This window comes from Lemur catta, chromosome 17 (assembly GCF_020740605.2).
Source record: "Lemur catta isolate mLemCat1 chromosome 17, mLemCat1.pri, whole genome shotgun sequence".
Taxonomy (NCBI): Eukaryota; Metazoa; Chordata; class Mammalia; order Primates; family Lemuridae; genus Lemur; species Lemur catta.
In genome coordinates, this window is record NC_059144.1 from 42,390,046 (window position 1) to 42,415,841 (window position 25,796).

The following is a 25,796-nucleotide window of genomic DNA, read 5'->3' on the forward strand; positions in this document are numbered from 1 at the left end:
TGGGCCGGGGATGTCAGCGTCACTGGGGAGCTTGTCAGAACTGCAGCACCTCCGGCCCCGCGGCCTGCACTACCGAGCCTGAATCTGCAGTTTAACAAGGAATCCGGGGGATTCTGTCCTGTCAAGTTGGAGCAGCACAGCTCAGCCCTGGATGCACACTGAGGAGGATCAGCTGGGGAGCTAAAAACGAGGCCGACATCCAGGTTCTAACTCTAAAGCAAGTTTCTCAACTCCCACGCTGCTGACACGTGGGGCTGGACAACTCCTTGTCGCGGGGGCCATCCCGTGCAGCACACTGTTTACAGCACTCCTGGCTTCTGCCCACAAGATGCCAGGTGCACCCCATGCCCTAGGTGTGACAATGAAAATCGTCTCCAGACGTGGCTGGACGTCCCCTGGAGAAGGGGGTGCACAATCACCCCTGGTTGAGAACAGCTGTTCTAGGGACATGACTTAAATGGTCCGGGAGTAAGACCCCAGCTAGTTTTGTTTTTTTAAAACCAATCTTCAGATGATTCCAACAGACTACAGGTTTGATCGGTGGCACCATCACTGCAGCACCATGCGAGGCCCTGAGAGCTGTGGGACGAGTGTACAGAGCTAACTGCTGCTCGGGCTCCAAGCTCAGAAAACCATAGTTTGAGTCCTGCATCTGCCATCTCCCTGCTGTGTGACCTTGGGCAAGTCACGTCACCTCTCTGAGTCATCAAGGCTTCCCCTGTAAAATCTTAATAGTACCTGCCCTCATGGGTGTACTGCAAGCAGTCCAAGAAATCCTATGTGTATACGTGGATGTGGTCAGTAGGTAGCTGGTGAAGTATCAACCCAAAGGGCCACCAGTGGACAAATGCGCAAATACACGGGGTGCTCATACGGAATGTTACTCAGCCATGAAAAGGGATGAAGTGCTGATTCCGCGCCTGGAGAGGGACGAACATTGGAAACATCATGCTAAGTGAAAGAAGCCAGATGCAAAAGGACAAACAGTATATGGTCTCGTGGATAGGAAACATCCAGAACAGGCAAGTGCACAGAAATAGAAAGCAGATGGGCGCTTCCAGGGGCTGGGGAAGGAGACTGAGCAGTGACTGCTAATGGGTGCAGGGTTATGTTTTTATGGCGATGAAAAAGTTCTGTACCTAGAGGGTGGTGGTAGGTGCATAATATTGTGAAGGTACTTAATGCACTGACTTGTACACTTTAAAATGGTTAAAATGACAAGTTTTGTGTTGTGTGCATTTTCCCACAATAAAATATCCAGCATAAGACAATACTGAGCCCACACCTAGCACACAGTAACTGCCCAAGAAGCTACAGTGTTTACTCTCGCTGACTTTCAAAATGCCACTCTTTTCCTTGCTTAGTCATTTTCAAAACATTTTTCTTGTTATCTTTTTAAACCCTTAAATCAGAGCCCTGCAGCAATAGCAAGGAAGACACCACGGGGCCCACTGTACAGAGGAGAAAACGGGGGCTCGGAACTCAGATGTGGCTCTCAGACCTTCAACGAAGGCAGCTCCTGGCCCTGGTAAGGCTGCAGTGTTGGACCCCCCCACTGGGCAACCGTTGTAAGAGTTTTCACAGCTCTGAGCCTCAGTTTTCCCATCTGTAAAATGGGGCTGTTAACGGTCCCACTTCACAGGTCGTCGTGAGGATTAGACGGGTGAGTTCATGAAAAGCACATTCGGCTCAATAAAATATTGGTCAGCAAGGCTAACAACACTAAAAGCTTCAACTTCTTGAGTAATTGCCACGTGCCAGCCACAAGATCAACACTGTTGTCTTACAATAGACCTTTGACCAAATGTGAGCAGACCACATCCGCTCGCTTACACAGACCGCCTCCGCCGTCACTGCTGTCCTTGGTGGACCTCGAGCCATGACCCAGGTTTCCTGACCCCGATGGCCAGCATCTCTCAAGGTGTGCGCACCTGCAGGGAATCCTCTGGTTGAGGGAGGGCTTAACAGGAATGCAGAAGCCCAGGCCACACCCCCACCCCAGAGCCCAGTCTATTAGGCAGAGGCCAGATTTACATTTTAACAATCTTTCCAGGTGACTTGTTACACACACTTGTTTAAGAGCCAAGTTCCACACGGAAGAGGCCACCTGAGGACAGGGGAAGGCCTCCAGAGCAGGCCCCAGTCCTCAGAGGTGCAGCAAACGGAATCCAATTAGCTCCTGAAAGAGGAACTAAGGAGGCAAACAGCAGCCCACATCACTCCCAGGCTTGGTTCTCTGCTGCGACCTCTGTCACCTATGGCTGCTAATTGGGGTGACTCCTCCAGGCCCTGGGGGGGGCTCTCAGGAAGCCCAGGGGGCCTCCCAGGCCGAGACCCATCAACACTCATTGGGCTTTGCATTCATTTCGAGATTGTAGGCAAAATCCAAACGCACAGCTGCAGTTTTCTAACCAAACCAGGGGCCTCTGTTTTAAAGCCATTCTTGAGGGCCTGAGTCTGGGCTGGGGGTGAACGCCTTGACCTCTGCTCCAGCTTAAGCTCCAAGACGGCCCCTGCAACGCGATTCCCCCTCCTGCCCCCGGATTCTGGCACGTCATAAAGTGGCTCGGGACTTCTGTATTTTTACGAGCTCTGAATCAACAGGGTGCTGTTGGTTTAACCAGTTTGGGTGTTTACTTTCACCAGCACTGGTGCTGATGTGCAGCAGAGCAGTGGCCTCTGCAAAGGCTCAGGGAGGGAAATTCACACCAGCAGGGGTCCCCAGGTGGGCCTGAGCAGGCCTGGAAATGGGACTGTACTGCCTGGCTGCGACTGGCCCTGTTGTAGAATTGGGTGGCCAAGGACAATCTCTACCCGAGCGCATCAGGAGAGAGGCAGGAGAGGCCAGGGCAATTCATCTCTGCGGAAGGGGCAGGTTCTGTCAACAGCAGCGAACAACTACAGATGCCACAGAGAGCGTGGGTCCCAGGCGCGTTGCGTACACGTTTTTGTTTATGTTATAAAACACCCACATCGGGAGGCGATCTAGGGTCGCAGGTAAAAGTAAGGATGCTGCAGAGTGACTGCCCAAGTTCAAAGCCCAGCTCGGTGACAGCTTTGGGAGTTCGGGCAAGTCACTTAATCTCTTTGCCTCCATTTTCTCATCTATAAAATGGGGATAATCGTGGCACCAGCCTCACTGGGCTGTTTGCAGATTAAATGAGCTAATGCAGGGACGTGCGAGGTACCTCGTCCCGACTCGATGAGTGTTAGTTATGTTTATCGTTCAACTCCGTGAGACCACAAAGCAGGAATCACTCATGTAGCGGGGCTGAGGACGCTGAGCCTCCCGGGGAGAAGGGCTACGCCCGCGAGTTCACAGCTGAGTAAGCGGACTGGCAGGATCTGGACCCAGACTGTGGGACTCCACTCCCGCAAGGACCCCGTAGGAAAGCCACCGGGCGTCCTCGGCAGGAAGAGCCCTCCGTCCTCCCATCGGTCTAGGTGCTCCAGCTGCTGCACACACGCCCCTCCTCGTCTCTGCGGCAGGTCTGGCCCAGGCGGGCCGGCGTGGCCTAGAACAGGTGCTGACTCATGCGGCACCTGGGAGAGGCAGGCAGGGCCAGCAGACAGGCCCCTCGGCTTCCACTCGGGCCCTGCCTGGGTCTCCCCTGGGAAGTGGGAAGGTGGCACGGCACGACCCAGTTCTCCCGTAGCGTGGGCCCCGCCTCCGTGAGGCAACTGTCAACACTCACAGCACGGGAGTGGGTATGACATGCGCACAGACGTGGGATCTGGGGTGCATGGGACCAAGTGCTAGCTCTGGACCCTCAAGGGCCTCAGCTTCCTCATACGGAGCACAGAGCGCCAGCACCCACCCAGGGAGACCCACGTCTCCTCTCACCCTACCCCGTCCACACAGCAGCCCGTCCACACAGCAGCCCATCCACACAGCAGCGGCTGCAGAGCAGGAGTTGTCATCTCCCTGTCCTGATCAGATCGTCACTCCGCCACCCCGGTGTACTACCAGGTGCTCCTTCAGAATACTCCCAGATATCTCCCCAGAACAAGACCCTCCCCCAGGGCTCCAAGAATCCCCAGTGGCTGAGGGACCCAGCAGCCTGGACAGAGAACAGAGCCTGGCTGTAACCCTAGCTCTGCCCGCTGCCTTGCCAGCCGGGTGACTGCAGCACGCCTTGCCCTTCGGAAGCCCAGCCAGGTAGCCACACGCTCCGTGAGGGCAGCGTCTCGTGCCTCAGTCCCTGGCACACGTCAGTGCAGTGTTTCGGAATGAACGAGTTGAGCAAGTCTTTAAGATGGGCCTCCTGGGGTCACGAGGAGGATGGAAACGAGTCAGGTGCGTTTGTGGGCGCACTGTAGGTGTTCACAAGGGCAATCTGCCTTCCCTGCTCCTACGTAACCAGCCCAGCAAAGGGCTGACAGGTAACCGTATCAATCAGCAGAGAAGCCAGCCCAATCCCAGGCTCTCAGAAACACCAACTTTCCTGCAATCACCCACCCACCCGGCCCACTCCACCGGCCAGATAACCATCTGCGTTCCTTCCTGCAGCAGGGTGTGTTGCCTGCTGCCGGCTCACCTGAAACAATGCGTGTTTGCTAACCTCCCACACCTGCCCACTGCTGCCTGGGCTGTGGTCTCCCTGCAGGGACAGGGTGGCAGCCAGAGGTATGGGAAGTCTCCTCTGCAGAGCCACGGGAGGGCTGCAGGCGAGACCATGAGATTTGTCCAGACTGGGCCACCACAGAGGAGGTACTTGGGTTATCTCGTGTGATCACAACTAGTACTTCCTTCGTGAGATGCACACACACTCATTTAACCCCTGCAACGATGTAGGTAGTATTATCTCCCCATTTTACAGACAAGGAAACTAAGGCACAAAATGTTAACTTCCCTAGGACTAAGCCGCAGAGGCAGGGTTTGAACCCAAGCTGCTGGCTCCAGAGTCCATACTCCTTCCCACCACTCTGAACCCTGTCTCCCAGCATGGAGCTTTCTGGTGTTTCTGACACGTGGCTCCGTGGTCACTGCTTGGAGAACAAAGGCTAACAAAGGCCTGGCAACCTGCACTCTGCCCAAAGCCCAGATTTCATCCAAGATTATGCTACAGAATCTTGAGGGAGACAATCTGGTGCCATGTGGTGTGGGGGAGTCCACAGCCCCCTGGGAGCCCCTGGCTGGTGTCTGATTTATAATAAGATGAAGCCACCCTTTGGGTTTCTGGCCCAAATTAATCTTGTCACTCGAGATGTAGTTCAACGTCATTGCCCTGGGGTTCAGTAGGATGTGGATGTCACAGCTGGCTTTACCTCCTACCAGCTGGGTGGCTGCCAACAGTTTACCTTCTCTGTGCTTCGGTCCCCGTGGTGTCCCTACTCGGATTCAGCCACATACAGAAAGTGCCCGACACACAGTAGGCGACTGGTCATTGCTCATTTTCCTTCACCTCTTCCCTGTTCTGTCTCTCCCATCTCCTTTCTTCCTTCATTGGGTCTTCAAGAATTTATTAGGACCGACTGTGTGCTAGGCTCAGCGCTAAAAGAGTAGCACAGAGTTTCAAAATATAAATCATATGTCAGCCCCTACTTGGAAGCCAAGGCTTCCCACTTCACTCAGAATAAAATCCAGAGTCCCCAGCTAGGGTCCTCACCTCCACTCACACTACACAGTCTCCCCGGTTGCCCTTCTGTTCCCTGGAGACCCCAAGTTCATCCCTGCCCCAGGGCCTTTGCACTTGCTGCACCCTCCACCTAAACCAGTCACTCAGGTCTGGTTAACATGCCACCTCCTCAGAGGGGCCTTCCCTGATCAACATGACTAGTGTCACTGCTCCCTAACCCCTACACATCAACCTGAGATGGGTCATTGAAAGCCAGAACCCAAAAGTTTCTAGAAGGAAACATAAGTGAATATCTTCGCTACCTTTGATAGGCAGAGATTACTTGGGGAAATAAAAAAAAGGCACCAAGCCCAAAAGAGAAGAAAATGACAAATCAGGCTTCATCAAAATAAAATACTGATGTTCATAAAAAGATGTCACGCAGAAAGTGAACAGGCAAGCCACAGGCTGGGGAAACATACTCATAATACATATATCTGATAAAGGACTCGTGTCCAGAACATATAAAGAATGCTGCATATTAACAATAGAAATATGAGTAACTGAATAAAAAATGGGCAAATAACTTGAACAGACACTCCACCAGAGCGGATGCGTAGTAGCCAACAAGTGCTTGAACAGAACAAGGGCTGGAGATCTCTAGTCACTGGAGAACCGCAAATTAAAACCATGCTGAGATCACAATTTACATCATCAGAATGGCTAAAATGATCAAGACTGAAAATACTCCACGCTGCTGAGGACGTAGAGCAACTGGAACTCTCATGCACTCTTGTACGGAGTGTAAAATGACACTGAGAATAATTAAGTCACTACATACACACGCAATTCCATTCCTAGGTATTTGCCCAAGAGAAACGAAAACATGTGTCCACAAAGGACTTGGACAGGAACGTTCAGAGCAGCCCTATCTAGAACATCCCAGCCCTGGGAACAGCTCAAACATCTGTCACACGGTAAATAAGCAATTGTTGCATTCATACAATTGAATACTGCCCAGCAATGAGCAGGAGTGAACTACCAAATCCCACAGCAGCAGCGACAGATCTCAAAAACAACATGCTGAGCAAGAACAGCCGGACCCCAAAGAGTACAGACTGTGTAATTCCATTCTATGAAGTTCTAGAACAAGGAGGAGTACGCAAAGGCTACAGAAATCACAACAGCAGCTTCCTCTGTGGGGCCTGGGGAGGCGGCACTGACCGGAGGGGCACGAGGAGGGAAACGCTGCACACCTTGTTCCGAGTGGTGGTTACGTGGGTGCGTGCGATTGTCAAAAACCACTGAACTGAGCACTTACAATCTGTGCAATCTCCTGTATCTCAGTTACACCTCAGTAAAAAATATACATGTCAGAGAGAGAGAGAGAGACAGAGAGAGAGAGAAGCATGTGAGAAAATCCATTTTCTAACCCACACCCCATACCCACCCCCTACCCCCTGCAAAATGAGCAAAGTGAATTTATATTCCGCGCTCTGAGCTGGCAGGGGCAGGGCTAGGTGTGAAATGACTTTAGGTGTTTTCTGAAATCCCAACAGAGGCACCAGTCTGCAGGGCAGCGAGAAAGCCCTCCGGCCTTGGGCAGAGCCGCTGCGAGTCATGGCTGGAGAGGCGCCGGAAAGTTGTCACGGTACCAGGTATCTGCGCCGGCAGACATCTACCGTCTCACTGCAGCCTCCCTCTCCCCATGAGGCTGTGTGGAAATCCTTGTTTTCCTGTCTCATTTTTACAACATTCTGGAGAGCGTCATTATGCGCCAGGCCCTGGCAAACATGGGCTGGGCTGGTCCTTATAGGAGAGAGACTAACAAGCAAACTTGGCTGTCAGGGCACAAAGAGGGGACCCCATATCTGTGGGGTTGCTTCCTGTGCCAGGAGCCATCTACACAGGGGCCTTGGAGAAGGAGGAGTTTGCCAAGCAACTGAGGACTGGGGCAGGAGAGGGCTCTAGGTCGACAGGTCTCAAACTCTGCCGAGCATTAGGATCATCAGGGACACCTCAGCAAGTCTCCGTGCCCAGGCTACACCCAGATGAGCCAAATCAGTCCCTGGGGCAGGACCAAGGCATCAGTATTTTATATATACAATTCCCCAGGTAATTCTAACGTGCAGCCAAGTTTGAGAACCTGTGTTCTGGGTGGGGGTGACAGCATAAGCAAACGCTGACAAGTTAGAGAAAGATCCCAGGGCATTTGGGGACTGAGCAGCAGACAGGAAGGGAGGTCAAGAAGCACAGCGGTGGCTCACGCCTGTAATCCCAGCACTCTGGGAGGCCGAGGCGGGCGGATTGTTTGAGCTCAGGAGTTCGAGACCAGCCTGAGCAAAAGTGAGACCCCCGTCTCTACTAAAAAACTAGAAAGAAACTACCTGGACAACTAAAAATATAGAAAAAAAATTAGCTGGGCACGGACGGTGGCACATGCCTGTAGTCCCAGCTACTCGGGAGGCTGAGGCAGAAGGATTGCTTGAGCCTAGGAGTCTGAGGTTGCTGTGAGCGAGGCTGACGCCACGGCACTCTAGCCCGGACAACAGAGTGAGACTCTGTCTCAAAAAAAAAAAAAAAAAAAAAAAAAAAAAAAGAAGTGCCGCTGCAAAGGTATAGCAGGTAGAATGAATAGCACCCCCTGAAACTTCCTGTTCACCTGGAACCTCAGAGTTACCTTATTTGGAAATAAGATCTTTGCAGATATAATTAAGGTAAACATAGAGATGGGGTCGCCCTGGACGGGGCTTTAGACCCAGTGACGTGTGTCCTTCCAAGCTACCGAAAGGGACCCACACAGATGCAGAGAAGGGAGGCTGCAGCCAGCAGCACTGGAGAAAGGCACAGGGTGGTTCTTCCCTCGTGGCCTCCAGCAGGAACCAACCCTGCGGGGCCCTTGATTTCGGACTTCTGGTCTCCAGAACTGTGAGAGTAAGTTTCTGTTGTTTGGAGCCACCCAGTTAGTGGCGACTGCTCTGAGAGCCTGTGGAACTAGCACGGAGGGGAGCAGGGGCGGCGCAACCACCCCGAGGAGACTGCGCAGAGAGCACGGAAGGGCCGGGGAGGCAGGGGCTGGGCCCCCGCCAGGCAGGGAGGCTGAGCAGGGCGGGGAACTGCCCCACCCCAAGTGGACGGGGCAGGAGGGAGGGCTGCAGGCAGCTGCCAGCCGTGGGTGGCTTGTTGTTGGGGAAGACGAGGGTGTTCCCTTCTGACCTCGTCCTTGTTCCCAGAGAAGTGGGAGGTGCGGTTATCTGCCTGGAGTGGGAAGGCGGTGGGGGCGGCGTTCAGAGGTTGGAAGACTGGAGAAGGTTCAAAACAGCCTTCCCCGAGAACAAGGGAAGGAGCAGTGGTGGAAACTAGAAGGATCTCCGTGGCACACGGAAGACCTAGCGGAAACAGGAGACCAGAAACACGTGGGGCTCCGTCTGTGCAAAAGTGAGACTGGACCTCTGGCAAGCTGGTATGATTAATATAAATAAGTAGAAGGAATCTGCATTTTTTAGCAAACCACTCCACTTTCCAAAGAGTGGCCTCCGGTGGTTTGTTCATGTGTTTTCTACTAAAAATTCTAAGAACTTACCTTTGATCCCTAAGATGGCACATAAAGGCACCTCCAAAGTAAATAAGTTAGCCTTGCAAATAAGTAGCAGCCCACGAAGTGTTTTTCTTACCAACTCACCCTCCCCAAAGGGTATACACTAATTCATTAGTCAATAAATATTTATTTTACACATCTTTGCTAATGCATGTTATTGACTAACTGTCAACAGATGTTTATTGAACATCTCCCTACAGATTACACAGTAAGTCGAGACGTCCAGTATTTATGGAACTAACAGGCACTGGTCTAGGGGAACAGAACAAAGAAGGAAAAATAAAATGACAGAAGATTATGGGTAAGAGGCAGAGAAGCCAACTGATAGCTCAGTTTGGCCCTGCAAGAAAGGGTGGGTTACGGAAACCAAAAGAAGGTATTTCACAGAACCAGGAAGTTGGAGACTCTGGCTTTGCTATCTACTAAGTAAAAATGGGTCAATCACTCTCCCAAGAAAGTCTCAGTTTCCTTATCTGTCAAAACGAGGTAGGTGAATCAGTCAAATACTTTAAAAGAAAAGAAAAAAAAATTTTCAAGGTTCAGATAACTTTCTAACACCCTGAAGATCTTGCTGGAGGTACCTGCGGTTCAGTGATGATCCTTAAAGTCTCAGATGGACAAAGATAAGTTGCCTTGAGGAACCCAAAGACAGAGAGGAACATGGCCTCCCAGTCCTCACCTTGCTACAAACCACAGCCCCATGCTACAGAGTGCGTCACTTGCCAGAAAGGGGAGACCTTATCTGCTCAAAATCCCCCACATCACTGAAGAAGAGCCCAAGTTTCCCTCCAAAAACATGGTGAGGTGTTCAAAACCAAGCCGGGGTGGGGCAGCCGCCATGACCAGCGTTCGGGGGATGGGGTGGGGTCTGCTGGGCAGAGTAGGGGAATTCCAACATTTCTACAAAGATGTGGTTTTCAACACTTGTTCTCCCTTCTTATCTGCTATTGGGTCTTTCTCTTCTCCAACATCAGAGTACAAATTCAACACCAGTTCAGCCTGAACTGGATCTTCACTTGCAAGGCTGGAAGAAGTCAGAGGTCTCCTTCATTTGTTGCCAAAGACCAATCAAGACCAAGTTCTGGCTACTCTCCCAAAGAAAAGTCCACCCTTCTTTCCTTGTGGGCTTCTAATCCTGAGGGCCAACGTGGTCTGCATAAAATATTCATGCTTCCCCTTTGCCTATCAGTGTCTTAAGACCACCTCTGATTAACAGAAGCCACAGGCAGACTTTGACCTACAGAGTATTTTGAATTTGTTGCCATTTTTTTTTTAATCAGAAGATTTTGGGTTTCTATTTAAAAAGTCAGAAGATATGGCCACATTGAGTCTATACTCCCATGTGGAAACAATGGCTGTAGTTAAGTAATAGCAGCCCATTTAGGTGGGGAATGTGCCATCCTGGCCCCCAATCTCCACTACTCCCTAATGTCTGCCACCTAACCCACTCCATTCATTTTCACAACTTCCCAGGCCTCTGTAGGAAATTGATTTTGTGACACCCAGTTATGGTAAACTGTCCAAAACAAAGGCAAAAAAAATCCTGAAATAATTTAATATGGAACATGATCATAACAACATAAAAGAAAATATTCTTAGAAGAGACTAAAAAAAATAATATAAGCAGTTTTTGTTTCTGGAACAATGTTTACTTTTCTTCTTTATACCTTTTAAAGTAATTTCTAAACTTTCAAACACTGAGCAGACAGTAAGCTTTGTCATGTCTAATTGCAAAAACTAACAAAACTTCTAGGAAGTGCCTAAGGATGAGTGAGCACAAAGCTACTTCTTTTGAAACCTGGTAGAAATGAGCCAGGTTTCTGCTCAGTATCTTTCCAAGTGGCAGATCTTGGCCACTTCATACTAGTTCTAAAAGTCTTCTGCAACTTTACAACCGTCTGTTTGGGTGTCCTCATCCTCACCAGACCGTAAGCTCAGAGGACAGAGAGAGCATCTTGCCCATCTGGGGAATCCAAGCACCTGGCACAGTGCTGGACACAAACACACCTCAGTCGCCACACGGGGATGGGCTGCAGGGGCTGGGGTGGGCGTGGCTCCTGCGTGCAAAGCGCTGGTTCCAATCCCAACCCTGCCAGTCTTGGCTGGATGCACAGGTTACTCGCCCCCTCGGGTCTCTCTCTTCTCATTTGTAAAATGGGCATAGTGACAGCAGCTAGTGCCAAGGACTGCTGTGAATATTAAATGACCCATTGCATGCTGAGCGCTTGGCACTGTGATCAGCAAAGTCAAAGCTTAACAAGAGTCACTGTGATATTGTTGTTCACATTGAAAGGGGAGAGGAGGGAAAGAAAAAAGGGACACGCTGCACAATGAACTCACTCCAAATGCATCTAGACCAGAATAATATTTACACATTTTGAATCTTCTAAACAAAGCTGTAGGCTGCTCATTAGCCGTACTATTTCATTTCCTGGGAGGCCACGGAACCCTCCAGAAGCAAATAGAAGCAGAGGGAAACCCTTAAATATGCTCTGTCTCTGGCCCCTTTGGTCCTTTTGGGCCAACATACCCTTGTAGGTCCTGCACATTCCTGCGGCCACGCTGGGTACCTTGCCCCGGGTACACTGCCCAGGGTGGAAGCCCACTTTCCAAAGAAAGACCCTGCCCCGGAGCCCAACTTACAGCACTCGATGGGGTTGGATGCAGTCTGCAAGGAGACAATCCTGGTGCTGGACTCTGGGATGTGAACCCGGAAAACCAGCCTCACACGTGTGTTCTTCCTCCCAATGTCCGTCTCGCCTTTCCGCAGCTCGATGTCCGCGTTTCTCAGCTTCAGGATCCCCGCGCAGTCGATGCTGCCAGGAGGTTAAGAAGCCCATTTGTAACCGACTATCTCCGTAAATAGGAAAAATCACCCATAAAACCCCCTTAATTTATCCTGTAGCCAGCCACAGGGGTTAACTGCAAAGCCCCCATAAGCATTTCGGCCACGAATTTATACGAAGATAGGGTTAAAAAAAAAAAAAAACATAAGTAATTAAATTCCCCAGTGGAAATTACTTCTCTGGGGAGATTTTTCATGCCAGCTCTTCTATTCTCAAAAGTACCTGAAAAATTCTACATAACTAGCGAGTACTGATTACAGACTGACTATTCAGTAGCTCAGAGAAGTGATCGACACTAAATCTCTTGAATGCAATAAATGTACCACAGTTATGTAAGAGCGCATTCTTGTTCTTAGGAAATGCACCCTGAAGTATTTAAGAGGAAAAGAGCCTAATGCCTACAACTAGCTCTCAAAAGGTTCGGGAAGGGGGTGAGGAAGGAATTATAAAGCAATTGTGAAAAATATTACCAACTGGTAAATCTGAGCTACCGGATTACAGCACTCAGGAGCTCTCTGCACACTTCTTGCAGTTTTTCTGTAAGTTTGAATTTATTTTCTCATAAAAAGGTTTTCAATCCCAAAATATGTGTGTAGCGTTCCCCAAATTTTAGCCATAGGCACAGACATATTTAGCTACAGGCATATTAGCACTGTGTGTTTGGACCTCCCTGTATTGTTATTTCCATGGGTCAAATCAATTCTTTCACTGTACATGAATTTAGCCTCATCCCAAGCAACATAAGTCAAAGATTCATGAGTACTCTTCCTCCCAGGACACATGAAAATAGCCACAGATTGAGAACTGCCATCAACGGCTGCTTCTGTCAACTCTGCAGAGTCCCCTCTCCCAAATCCCTGCCACTGACCCTGCTCGCTGCCCCCTGGGGACCCTCAGCCCTCAGCCCCCAGCTCTTACGTTGCCCTCATGTTGTTTTTTGGCTCCAGGGGGATCTCCAGGACTTTGGTGTTGCCCACAATCTTCTCGTAGCTGGTGGTGGTGACAGTTTTCCCCGTGATGCGGTGCACCTGGTAGAAGGCGTGCGGCTTGAGGATCCGCTCGTCGGCCGTCCCGATGAAGATCTGAAGCCCCAGAGGTTTATTTTCCATGTAGCCATGGAGCTGCACAGAGAAAACAAAATCATCAACACTCAGGCTGCAGTGGCTCCAGTCCAGCAAACAAAAAAGATCAGAGAACGTATGAGCAGTAGGAAGAGGATGAGACTGCCGTGTTGCCTAGAAGCACATAGAACCAGGAGCAACCCTGATGTCCAGCCAGAGGGGACGGCTGGGACAAAGTACAGAGATCCCCCCTAAAATGGAGCATTAAGTGGCCAGGAGAAAGAACTGCATTTATGGAGAAACAGCCAGAAACTATGTTTAACTGATGACTGCAGTTGGAGGGGGTATTGCACAGTGGTGAGGACAGAAAATAATCTGAAAGGACAGACACAGAGATCTTGACGACAGTTGCCTGGGAAGATCAGAAAAATTTCACTTTCTACGTGACTACATTCCAATGAACAAAGTTTGATTTTGTAATTAAAAAAAAAAAAAAAAAAAGACTGGCCGGGCATGGTGGCTCATGCCTGTAATCCTAGCACTCTGGGAGGCCGAGGCGGGTGGATCGCTCGAGGTCAGGAGTTCGAGACCAGCCTGAGCAAGAGTGAGATCCTGTCTCTACCAAAAATAGAAAGAAATGATTTGGACAGCTAAAAATCTATATAGAAAAAATTAGCCGGGCATGGTGGCGCATGCCTGTAGTCCCAGCTACTCGGGAGGCTGAGGCAGTAGGATCCTTTAAGCCCAGGAGTTTGAGGTTGCTGTGAGCTAGGCTGATGCCACGGCACTCACTCTAGCCCGGGCAACAAAGCGAGACACTGTCTCAAAAAAAAAAAAAAAAAAAAAAGACTGGGACAAAAGCATCATCATGTAAGTCAAAAGACAGTTAAAAACTGGAAGAAAATCAGGGCAACATGTATCAGTAATAGGCAAAAGATTAGCACACAGAATATACAAAGGATGACTCCAAGTGAGTAAGTAAAAGACAAGATTTCCTGGACCTCCTACTTAAAAGTGAGTCCCACCCCAAAGGTGTTCCCTGTCTCCTCCTCCTCCTTCTTTTTATCCAACCTAACACACTATATGTTTTCTTGATTTCTTTTGCCTAGGTCTTTCTCTCAGAACTAAACTGTCACCTCCTTGCGGGCAGAAAAGTTTGTCTATTTAATTTGCCACAAAATCCCTAGCACCTAGAATATTGCTTAGCACATAGTAAGCATTCTAGTACATATTTGCTGAATGAATTAATTAATAAGGCCATCCAATAGAGAAAAAAAAATGGGCAAGATATTTGACCAGGAAGTTCACAGAAAAACAAATGGCCATTAACATAGAACAGATGTTCAATTTGACTTGGAAATAGAAAATGCAAATTAAACAACCATGAGATACCATTTTTCACCCATTAGACTGGCATGCACGTAGATATTTGTTAATATAAAGTATTTTGGAGACTGTAGGGGAACGGGCACTCTTATGTAGCTGATAGAAATATAAACTGGTATAACTATTTTAAAGAGTATTGGAGCAGTAGCTCTAATAAAAACAGACATAAATAAATTAGTACTCTCTGACTCAGTAATTCCACCTCTCGGTATGCGCCACAAAGAAACACTGTGCATACAGTAGATATACACAAAAATGTTTGCTATAACAAATGTGATAATGAACAATGAGTTATATCAATAGCCTGATGACTAATGTGGCATGCTATGAAATACTAAGCAGTATTAAAAAAGAATAATAAGGTACAGGTCCATGAATTGATCCAAAAAGATCTAGAACACACTGTTAAAAAAGAAAATCAATGTGTAGAAAACTACATACAACATGATAAAACTTTTAAAACAATAAAGAATGTTTTCCATCCATCCATGTATATGCATGTAAATGCAATAGGAAAAGGTGTGGAAGGATGTGCTCCAAACTGACCGCACCACGATCGCCTCTAGAAATGGAGGAGGAGTTCAAGATTGAGAAAGTAGTCAAAGCGGACTCTGACTCCATACACCATGTTACAGGAAGAATGTATTCCTGAAAACCTGTGAAATTTAATACTGATTTAAAATATATACGTAACAATAAAAGACAAAAGGATATTGAGCTGAGAGCTTGATGGTGAGGTTCTGTCTTGCCACTCCTCAGCAAAGAAACGCTAGGCAAATCATTTAATCTTTCTGTGCCTCTGTTCCTTTCCTACAAACTGAAGGAGGCTATGACAAGTGACAACTCACTAAGATCCCACCCTTCTCTGAAGTTCTACAAAAAGTCAGTAGGATCTCCCATCACCTGCCAAAAAGCAAAGAAAGGCTCCAGAGTGAAAGATGATGCCACGTGGTCTAGGATTACGCTGTCCAATGCAGGAGCCACTAGCCATACATGTACGTTGATCACAATTAAGTAAAACTGAAGATTCAGTTTCTCAGTCGCACTAGCCACATTTCAAGTGCTCATAAGCCACACTGGCTAGTGGCTGCCATAATGAACAGCACAGATATAGACCATTTCCATCACCATAGAAAGTTCTATTGGACAATACCGGTCCAGAAAGATGGAGTTCTCGCGTCCCCAAAAACTATACAAGGAGACAGGCTGGGAGTGGAATAAAGCTAGATGATAACCTTTTTCATAACCTGCCAGACGTTTGCATAAGTGCCTGATACACACTAAGAGGCGGCCTTGGGACAAGGTGGAAATCCAAGTCAGAAGCCTCTTATCTGAGGGACAGGTACTGTTCTCAGAGACAAAAATCCAGAGGAGGAAGGGCAGCATTGAGAAGGGATTTTGGTTTTGTTGTTTTTGCTTTGCACTTCGGCCCAAGACAAATATATTTCCTCATCTCCTCTCCTAGATTCACCAGGAGGTGGCATCGAGAAGGAAAGTAGGTAGGATGGATTTGAGCCCTGATGGTCTGAGCGTGAGGCCACTTCCTCCTCTGACGACAGAAGAGCAGAAATCTCATACTGGGTGTACTCAAGGTAAACAGCCAGGAACACCTGGAGATAAAATCTGTCACGTCGCCACAGCTCTATCTGAATCTAGACACTTCTGTCCTCTCCCCTGTTGGCACACCCACCAGAGCTGTTGCGCGACTAGCACTGCCCAACTTGCCTCTTGCTGGTCTTTCATAGAACAGCCCAATGATTTTTTAAAAATGCAAATCAGATCTAGACACTCCTCAGCCTAAAACCCTCCAAAGACTTCCTGTGGCCTTAAAATAAAATCCCAACTCAGTGCTATGGTCTACTAGGCTTCCAAAAGCCAAGCCCTTGCCTTTTCTGTCACCCAGTCAGGCTCCTGCCGACAGCAGCCATCCTCCCGTTCCCTGAACACACCAACCCTTTTTTGACCCCAGGGCCTTTGCACAAGCTATTTTCTCTGCCTGCAATACTCTTCCACTGGTACATTTGTTTTTCATATCCTCGGATTTTTCCTGAACCACATTATTTACATACACCCAGTGCTGAAGCCAGCTCTTTTGACCTTGCAAGAACCAACTGTTAAATTTTTAGGAATTTTAAGAGCCAGTTGACACCACTTTCATATGTACATTCCCAGCCATGGTGGGAATATTTACACCACAAAAATTGGCAAATACTATAAATCAGGGTTTTTTTTTTTTCCTGGAAAATTAGATGTTGAGCAATTATTGGCACACCATTGGAATATTTAATTCATTACCTTCAAACCCCTTGTTCAGTTATTTGTTTCTTTGTTTATGAGTATCTCCCTTTCCCACCTGGACTCAAGTTCCACAGAAGGAGGAATCTTGTTTGTTTTGTTAAGTATGGTCAACGAACATTGTTGACTGAACGGTCGCCATCAACAATGACGTAGCAGCGAACAGCGTCTGCTTCCCTCGCACCAAACGTACATGAATCACAACAAAACTATGCAGGATGGGCATATTGTTGCCTGCATCATGCAGATGAGGAAATTGAGGTTTGCTAAAGTCAAGCAACTTGGCCCAGTCAATGCAGTAAGTATAGGGCAGAGTCAGAATTTGAACTCCGGACTCTTGGGCTCTAAGCCCACCCCCTTTCCTGCTACACTGTCCGTGCCCTTGGAACCTGGTGGATTCTCAGCTGCCCCCTCAGGTCAGAAAGCGCACGTCCTCAAAGGAAATATGAGCAAGAGCTGAATGAGAAGATCAACAGTAGTGTTCTTCCTGCCAAACAGGAGGGCCAGCGCTGGGGGAGGCAGAAAGGAAGACAGAGGGAGATTTGGGGGATGGGGGAGTAGAGACAGAAACAAACAGCAACTAAAACAAATAAAAACGGCTGCTCCTTAAGAGAAAAACCTACTCCCTTAGAAAAACCAAGAACAGTCTCTCTTGTCTCAGCCCCTCGGTTGAGCTGGGCTAGCTCGTACAACGCGAGCAGATGGAGCCCACTCCACGTTGGGTGACGGTCCCCTTCTCCAGCTTAACATCGGGAAAGGGTGTGATACAGCAGAAGGAATGAAGTTTTTCACTTTGGGTCAGACATATCTCAGCTTCAATCCTAGCTCTGCTCTGTAACAGCTGGGAGACTTTGAAGCCATTGCTCTCCTCTCGTGAGTTTCCGCGTTCCAATCAAAAAGGGACGTCACCTCCCACTCCCCCGGCCTCTTTCAAAACACTAAATAGGATGACCGTTGCTGGGTGCCAAAGCACAGCACACAGTAGGAGCCCACAAAACAAGAATTGTCCTTGTCATCGGAGGATGATGCGAATCGAAACAGGGAGTTGACTACGGAGCGGAATGGGAGGGCAAAGAGCGAACGTGAACGACTCACAAAGTGAGAAACGACCCGAATCAGCCCCTGTGTGAAAAAGCCCAGGGACTACTAATTCCAGTCTTCCCCGTGGGCGGGCTAAGCAGTCGCTGACTTGGAGCGCTGGGAGGAGGAGGGCCCGGGCAAAGCAACCTTGCCATCCAGCGTGAAAAGGACGCATCCCACCCACTCCCCCAGAAGGTGGACAACGTGCCCAGAGCTCTGACTGTTCAGGTTCATTCTGGAAGAGCCTTCCTTGCCAGCCCTGCAAGGCTTTTACTACTAGCAATTTACTTGCTTCTCCAAAAACTGAGTGATTTGGGTTTTGCAAATAGAACCTGATGTCTTGAGATGACATAATCTGCCCTCAAGGTCCCAAACTCCCCGTCGTCCCCATTTTAGTGAGACCTTGGTCAGGAGACTTCGGTGTGGCCTTCCCAGGCTTCTCCGAAGGTGAAGTCTTCCTGCTGGCTGGACAAGCAAGATCACCCTGCGGGCAGAGCAGACACCCGCTGCAATGCAGCCGGCCTCCAAAGCACAGCAGGCTCTACTTCCTGCAGCCAAGGCGAGAGCGAAAGTTTTCTGCTTCTTGTAATTTCCCAGGCAGCTGAAGAGTTTCCAGGAAGGAGGCGTGTTTCTAGAGCACACCGTGAAGAGCTGAATGCACGTGCAGGGAGCGTCCGTGGCGTGCGTGGGGGTGCAGGCCTGTGCTGCAGCTCGACGTGACTTCCACATGCAAACTGCAGGCTTGGGGACATCTACTCTGTCCCCTTGCCAGCTCAGCTACTTGAAAATCAGATCTAAGGAAGATCAAGTGATTTGTGATTTAAACATCCTCCCCATACGTCCAACCTCGTCACATGGAAACTCTGCATCCTCCATAGGTGAAGATTTTTCTGCGCAGTATATTCTGATTGCTGGCAAGCACGGCTAAGTTAATCTCTGCACGAGGCTCAGAGGAAAGCAGTGTTACCCCTTTTAGGTGAGAAAACCGAGGCTCAGCCGGGTGAAGTAACCTGCTCGCCATCCTACAGCTCGTAAGTGATCGCACGGCGACAGCCTCCACCAGCCCTGCCTGCGTGCTCTGTCTCGTGGCTGACTTCTGATTCAGAAAGAGGCAAAGCTCCCCGTGAGTCTGCACTCTGCACGTTTAGACAGGCAGGTCCATCCTACAGGCTCAGCAAAAGCCATCGGATGCAAACAAGCATGGTCTGCACATCTCAAAGACCCACGATGTCCCAGAGAAGGCCAGTCGGACTCATCCCCCATCCCCACAGCCAAGCTCAGCCCACTCTTAGCACCAATTTATTAGTAACTGTTCTGACGCAAAGACAAAAGGGCATCAACATTTGTTGATTCTTGCTTTTCCTTTTTCTTGTTATAAAGTAATAAGGGTTCATTCATTGCAGGGAAAGGAGACAAACTATAATAAAGAAGATGCCCTCCACAAAGTAAGCACTTCAGTGTACATCCTTCCAAACTTTTCTTTCATTCTCGTTTGTTTTACTGTTCATTTTATGTTTCTTACTTTTAATTGACGAATAGTAATTGTGTATATTATATATTTATGGGGCACAGTGTGTGATGTTTTGATCCGTATTTACATTGTGGCATGATTGTTAACGAGCAAATCCTCACCTTACATACTTTTCATTTTTTTCATGGTGAAAACATTTCCAATCTACTTTTAGCAATTTTGAAATATGCAATGCGTTATTATTTACTCTAGTCACCATTCTGTGCAATAGATCACTAAAGTGTATTCCTCCCCGTCAAACTAAAATTATCTACCCTTTCAGACTTTTCTTCCAGGCACACAGATAAACATTTTTGGCATTCTACTTTATGTATCATTTCCACTTACAAATATAGTGACTATTTCCTCTTGTCATTAAATCCTGTTTTATGAGATAATCTCAAATGACTGCACAGTATTGCCCAGGGCTCAGACTAGCCCAGGGCCAGTGAGGTGCTCCGGGCACAGGACTCAGGGGGTGTCACTCTCAGGGTCAGGCTAACGCCTCACGTCCCCCACCCGGCCCCGGCCCTAGCGTTTCCATCCTACCTGCGGCCCACAGCTTTAATTAACCCCTATAGGTAGTGGCACGTTTAGGTGGTTCCCAACTGTCCCCCATCAGAAACACTGCAGAGAGAACTCTTGCAAGTGGCACTTCTTGAAAATGACTCTTTTATCAACTCTGCTCAGAGCTTTTTAAACACTCTCAGCTGGACAACTCAGATCCGAAATGTGGGACTGATTTCCAAAATGGCAACTGGCCAAGCAAACTGTTTTGAGTTTTACCAAAATAAAACATTAACGACGTTAAGTAGCATTTTTGTTGAATTTTGAATATTAGGAAATTGCTGTCATCCTCAAAGATTTCTCTCTGAAAAAAGGGAAAGGCCCACGGGGGGAGGTGGGTATTGCAATTCCCCACGGCCACATAGCACGTGGGGAGGAGAGTTTTATAAACACACAGGATCCCAAATTCTGCATTTATTTTTGGATACCAAAGTTGCAGCACATATATGCCCAACACACACACACACACACACACACAGACCAGGCACACTTAGTCCATGACTTGACTCAGTCATGCCAACGAGCATCTCCTATCATGACACGTGAGCATGTAACAACCACTCCAGTAAAGACCCTAATTCCTGATACCTCCCTCTGCCTCAACCCCGTATTGGGTCCATCTCAAAGTCCTGCCAATTGTCTCTAAATCCCACTCCAGTCTGTCCCCCTTGCCTCCTCCACCTCTTCCACCCCAGTGCCATGGTCAGGGGGGCCTGGTCTCTGGCTTCCACCCCTGCCCACCCCATCCCCCCCATAGTCTCCTCCACGCAGCAGCTGGAAAGATCTTTGAAACTGTAACTTAGAGCTTGCGGCTCCTCGGCTCAAATCCCCCCAACAGCAAACATCTTACTTGCACCAAAAAGCCAAAGTCCTTAACAAGACTCAGAAGATCCCATAAGACCTGGCCCCATTCTCCCTCCCCCTCTCCCTCCACGGCAGCCACGCTGGCCTTGTGGCCCTCGAGCGAGCCGGGCACCCACCAGGCAGGCGTCCGCCCCACGGTCTTGACACTTGTCTTGCCCTCTGCTTGGAAAACTCTGCCGGCCACCCACAGGGCCCACCCCTCTTCATTCACACCCACCCTCATGCGACCCCCTCATCAGAGAAGGCCTCCCGGACCACCCCACCCCATAGGACGCCCCACACCCTTCTCACTCATCATCCACACACCCTGCTTTACATTGTGTCACCACCTGACACCTCCCACCCCGACACTGCACAATACAGTCATTTGATCGTTGCTGCCTCCCCTACTAGGACGTCAGCACCCGAGGCCTGCGCCTCGTCTGTCCTGTCCACTGGGCAGCCTCAGTGCCCGGAGCACCACGCAGGTGCCTGGCCCACGAGCAAGGCTACTCGGGAGCGGCCGGAGCAGCTGCAGTGTCTCCAGACCCTCCCCCTTCCCGTGACAAAGAGCTATTATGCCGCCCACACCAACTGCTCTCCAGCTTGGGCAACTGTGTCACAGAGCCTTGTCCTGCTGGGTGTGGGCAGGTCTCGGCTGGCTGGACAACTGGTGCCTGACCTGGGCTGCCCTGTTCCAAACAGGGGTGACAGCACCTCCAGGTGTGATGCAGAGGGAGCCCCGCGTCTGCTTTCTGACCCAGCGGGGATCCCCCCTGCCGGATGTGTCTCCAGGCTAGCAGGAGACCACGGTGACCAGCCGCCTGCTGAGAGTGGTGCACTTGGAAATCACATGAGGCACCGCAAGCAGGGAATTAGATGTTCTGGATGGGCCCGAAAACCAAACCAGTCAGTCTCTCTCCGTGTTCTAAATTAAGAATCGAGTCATTCTGTATTTCTCACATCACTGGAAATTAAAAACAGACATATCTACCGCATAGCAAGCACGCTCACTCGGGAGGCTTGATGGCCTGAAATATGCTAGATTTGTTTCCAATTACCATGTCCACATTTGAAAGCCTGAGGAAGCCTAGAAACCAGAGTGGAGAGATGAGAGGCAAGGCACATTAGCCTAATGGGAATCAGGACCAAGTGCTGCACCCCTTCCTCTCCACCCACAGCCCCGGGGGGTCTTTGGGTAAAGAGCTTGGACCACTTTGCCCCCTCCCCCAGGGGCTGGAGACATTAACTTTCCCTTCTCTGCTCTCACCCACCCCTCTCCACCCTCAACCTCCAGCTTCTGGTCCACTCGACAGAAACGTCAACTCAGCCCCAGGCGCCCACCAGCAATCCCATCCTGACCTACTGTGTCCCTGGGCCAAAGAGTGACTGAGTCATAAAGGAGATGAGCCTGGAAGCACTGGGTTAAAATATGCAAGCCTAAAATATGTGGGTAGAACTGGGTGTTTTGTTTTGTTTAAGATGCCAAACAAGTACTTTTCACGTCTTCTCTCTGTTGTCCTCTTGTGTAGAGCCGGCCTAACATTGAGACCAACAGCCTGAGCCATGGGGTCCGACTCTCTGGGTTTATGTCCTGGGAGGACCGAGTGGGGCGTGTCTAAAGCATGTACCACACACTCAATAAGGTTAACTTCCATTCATCTTCTTTCATCTATGGCTGGGTGACTTTTGGCAATTAAATTCCTCTAGTCTGGTCTCAGTTCTTGGAAGATATAATCTTGAAGGTTGTCTTGTCTTTCAGCTCTAAGATGGAATAATCCTTAGGTGTCTTCAGAATAAAACCCAAACTCCTCATTGCGGCCTCCAAAGCCCCGCATGATCTGTTCCTGGCCCACATCGCCAGCCTCCTTGCTGCTCCCTAAAAAGACTGAGTTTGTTCCTACCTCGGGGCCTTTGCACATGCAATGCCCTCAGCCTAGAACATTCGTCTTCCCACAGCTGGTTGCCCTTGACTTCAGGTTTCAGCCTAAACGCAGGGCCTTCTCTGAGCAGCCTGGCTGATGTAGAACTTCCCCCAACGTCACTCTGTCACACCTTCCTGTTTATTTCCTTCCTGACAGTGGTAAGTGCTATTTTATGCATTTGCTTATTGTCTGTCCCCACCCACACACGCTAAAACGTAAGCTTGTCCTAGCACCTTGAACAGTACCTGGCATCTAGTAGGTGCCCAACAAATATTTGCTGGATAAATAAATGAACAGATTGATTCTGGGTTCCTATGTGGATCAACATATTGCCAAGTGATTCATCCTCCAGTGACTCTGAGAAAGGAGGCTTATTCATGTCTGGAAGAGAATCCCCAGCGTTTGGAGTCTGCATAAATGCACTACCATTTGAGCCAGTCTGCAGGAATGTGTCTCACCGTGAAAGAGACATATTATCCCAGGCCAATTACACTGGAAGTCAGGAGAGGAGACAAACTTGGGCTGGAAAAACGAAGTTTATAATCTCAGGACTGATTCGAAAGTACAGCAACCTGGCAGCCTCGTGGAGACAGGGCGAGAAAAGAGAGGCCCAGGCAATGCTCCCCGCTGCCCCTGTGCTCACACAAAGATCAGACGATGAGGGGGAAGCACCCTGCAAAAACATTTCCCCAGAGTTTGTCACTCGGGGCACTGGCCTGACATTAAGGAACAAGGTGTGTACTGTCTGCAAGGGCCTGTGCTCTGGGAGAAGCAGGGGCTGGGGAGGGGACTGAATGCCCAGGAGGGGGTACCTGGGGCTGCAGCGTGTGGATGCTCCAGGGCTGCTGGGAGAGGAATCCCGAAGTGCCAGCCTGGTGGCAGCCGTCAGAACACACTGATACAACACCCCAAGGAAACTGCAGTGCAGCTTAATGTAAATGTTCTGCCCGAGACACGACGTCTGCACTAGGCATAAGCTCTGGCCTCCCCTCCCCCACTACAGCCAAAAGCTGCAAAGAGACCCCCGACGTGGCAGAGTAGCAAAAGTCGGGACCTGGGAAATGCAAGGCAGCAGGCTGAGCCAGCTCAGGCATGAAAAAGGTGAGTTATTCCCAATCAAATTATACCCCTGCCCCCACGCTGAAGGCTCTGCAGGTCTCTCTGGATCCAGACCAAAAATTCTGAGTCATTTTTGCCACAAGGGGGAAAAAAAGGAGAAGGCAGACGTGATGTGTACCTTTCCGCACTCTATTTTGGGATTCTGAGATCCAGTTTCTTTCGTTTCAAAGGGTGGGTTTTTGGAGGGCTCTGTGCATAACTCCCGCACTGTGCGCAGGCCAGACGGCGCTGAGACCGGCTCGTCGGTGACCTGGGAGAGGCGGGGCTCCCTGGCAGATCAACAAACGCATCATTCAGGAACAAGGAGCCCGTTCTTGTGTGCAGCGGGGCCTGGCTCCCACAAACACGGCGGAAGCCTGTGGGCCGACCCAGTCTGACTCACCTCGCCGGCAGGCCGCGGCCAAGTTCGCTCGCTCCTTCGTTTAGTCATTCATTCATTCAGCAGAGCGTGCTCAGGGCAGGCATGTGAAGCCGAAAGCTGCTCTCCGGAATAATGACTACACATCCCTTTGGCGAAAAATCGGGTACCCTCTGGATGGACGCTCACATTTGGAATTATCCTTATCCCATAATTTCTTTAAGATACGGGGGCAAAAATCTAGTAAATCAGATTTCTCAACCTCAGTATGACTGACCACGGCTGACTATTGATTGGGGCCAGATAATCTGTTTTGGGGGAGGCTGCCCTGTGCATTGGAGGATGTTTATTAGCATCCCTGGCCTCTCCCCACGAGGTGCGTATATGTACCCCCTCTCTAGCTGTGATGCAAAAATTGTCCCCTGGGGGACAAAATCACCCCCATTGAGAACCATTCTTAAATTAAACTAACATTTGCAGGGAGGGGGCTTTTCATGCAGAACATCTGCGTTGAAATATGACCCCTAGTCCAACACAACATGTCAGTAGCACCTTCAGAGAACCCCTCATTTCCCACCCTCTCTTCTACCCCCCCGGGTCCCAGCCCCACGTCTTTCACCTGGACCACTGTATCCACCCCCTAATCTCCACCTCTTCTCTTGTCCCCATCCTAAATAGAGTCTCCTGAGCCAGGCAGAGGGATCTTTCAAAAGCAAATAAGACCACATCACTTCCCTACTTAAAAACCACCGATGGCTTCTTGGTACGTAAAGAATTAAATACAAATTGCATACCCTGCAAAGTCCTGCACCATCTGATTCTTTCTTCTCTCTCCAGCTTTGAGTTCTACCTTCTCTCGCTTATCCACTGCAGGCAGCCACACAGGTATCCTTGTTATTTCTCAAACAGCCAAACTCACCCTGCCTCAGGGCCTTTGCACTTGCTGTTCCATCTGGAATGACCTTTCCCTAATTCTCACCTTCCTGGTTCCTTATCATTATTCAAATATCGACTTAAATGAACTCACCCCTGGAGAGGATTCTCCCCAGTACCCCAATATAAAATAACCCCCCTCCCCAGGCATTCTCTCATATCATCCATTGCTTCCTTTCAAAATGCTTCACCACAATCTAAAATGATCCTGTTTGTGGTTTAACCTGCTCAATGTCTGTCCCCTCATTGGAATGAACACTCTGTGGGGGCTCAGAGCCTGGCACATAGGGGCCTAAATAATGAGTAGTCTGTATTTTCTATATATTCTACACTGAGCATATATTACCTTTACTATAAATTTTAAAAACTTATTAAATAAGTAAAAATAGCCATACCTTGCCGAGCACTGACTTTCTCTGTGGCTTGAGAACATGCCCTCCCTATCTACAAAGACTGCAAGGACAAGGGTGCTCATTTGGATCTTATAGATGAGGAAACCAAGGCTCAGATTCACTTAGTCTTTGACTAACTGTGGATAAAGCACCTACGATGTGCCGCTTGGAGTCGTGGGCACTGGAAACTTAGCACTGAAAAGGACAGACGGGGCTCGCTAACGGGAAGGCTGGAGTTCGGACCTCTGGGTACAGGCTCACAAAAGAGAATCTCAAAGGTCCCTGGGGACTATCTAGCACCAGAGACCTCTCCTGTCCTACCATC

The 25,796-nt window shown here is 49.3% G+C and overlaps 1 protein-coding gene across 1 annotated transcript in view; it reads right to left on the reverse strand.

Annotated features, from left to right (window-relative positions):
• NFATC2 (nuclear factor of activated T cells 2) overlaps positions 1-25,796 on the reverse strand; it is a 125,903-nt gene that overhangs the window by 54,311 nt on the left and 45,796 nt on the right. Inside the window, exons 4-5 of the mRNA XM_045529269.1 lie at positions 12,921-13,123; positions 11,800-11,972 (exon numbers count right to left, since the gene is read on the reverse strand). Coding sequence (XP_045385225.1) covers positions 11,800-11,972; positions 12,921-13,123 — 376 coding nt within the window. The remainder of the gene's footprint in view (positions 1-11,799; positions 11,973-12,920; positions 13,124-25,796) is intronic.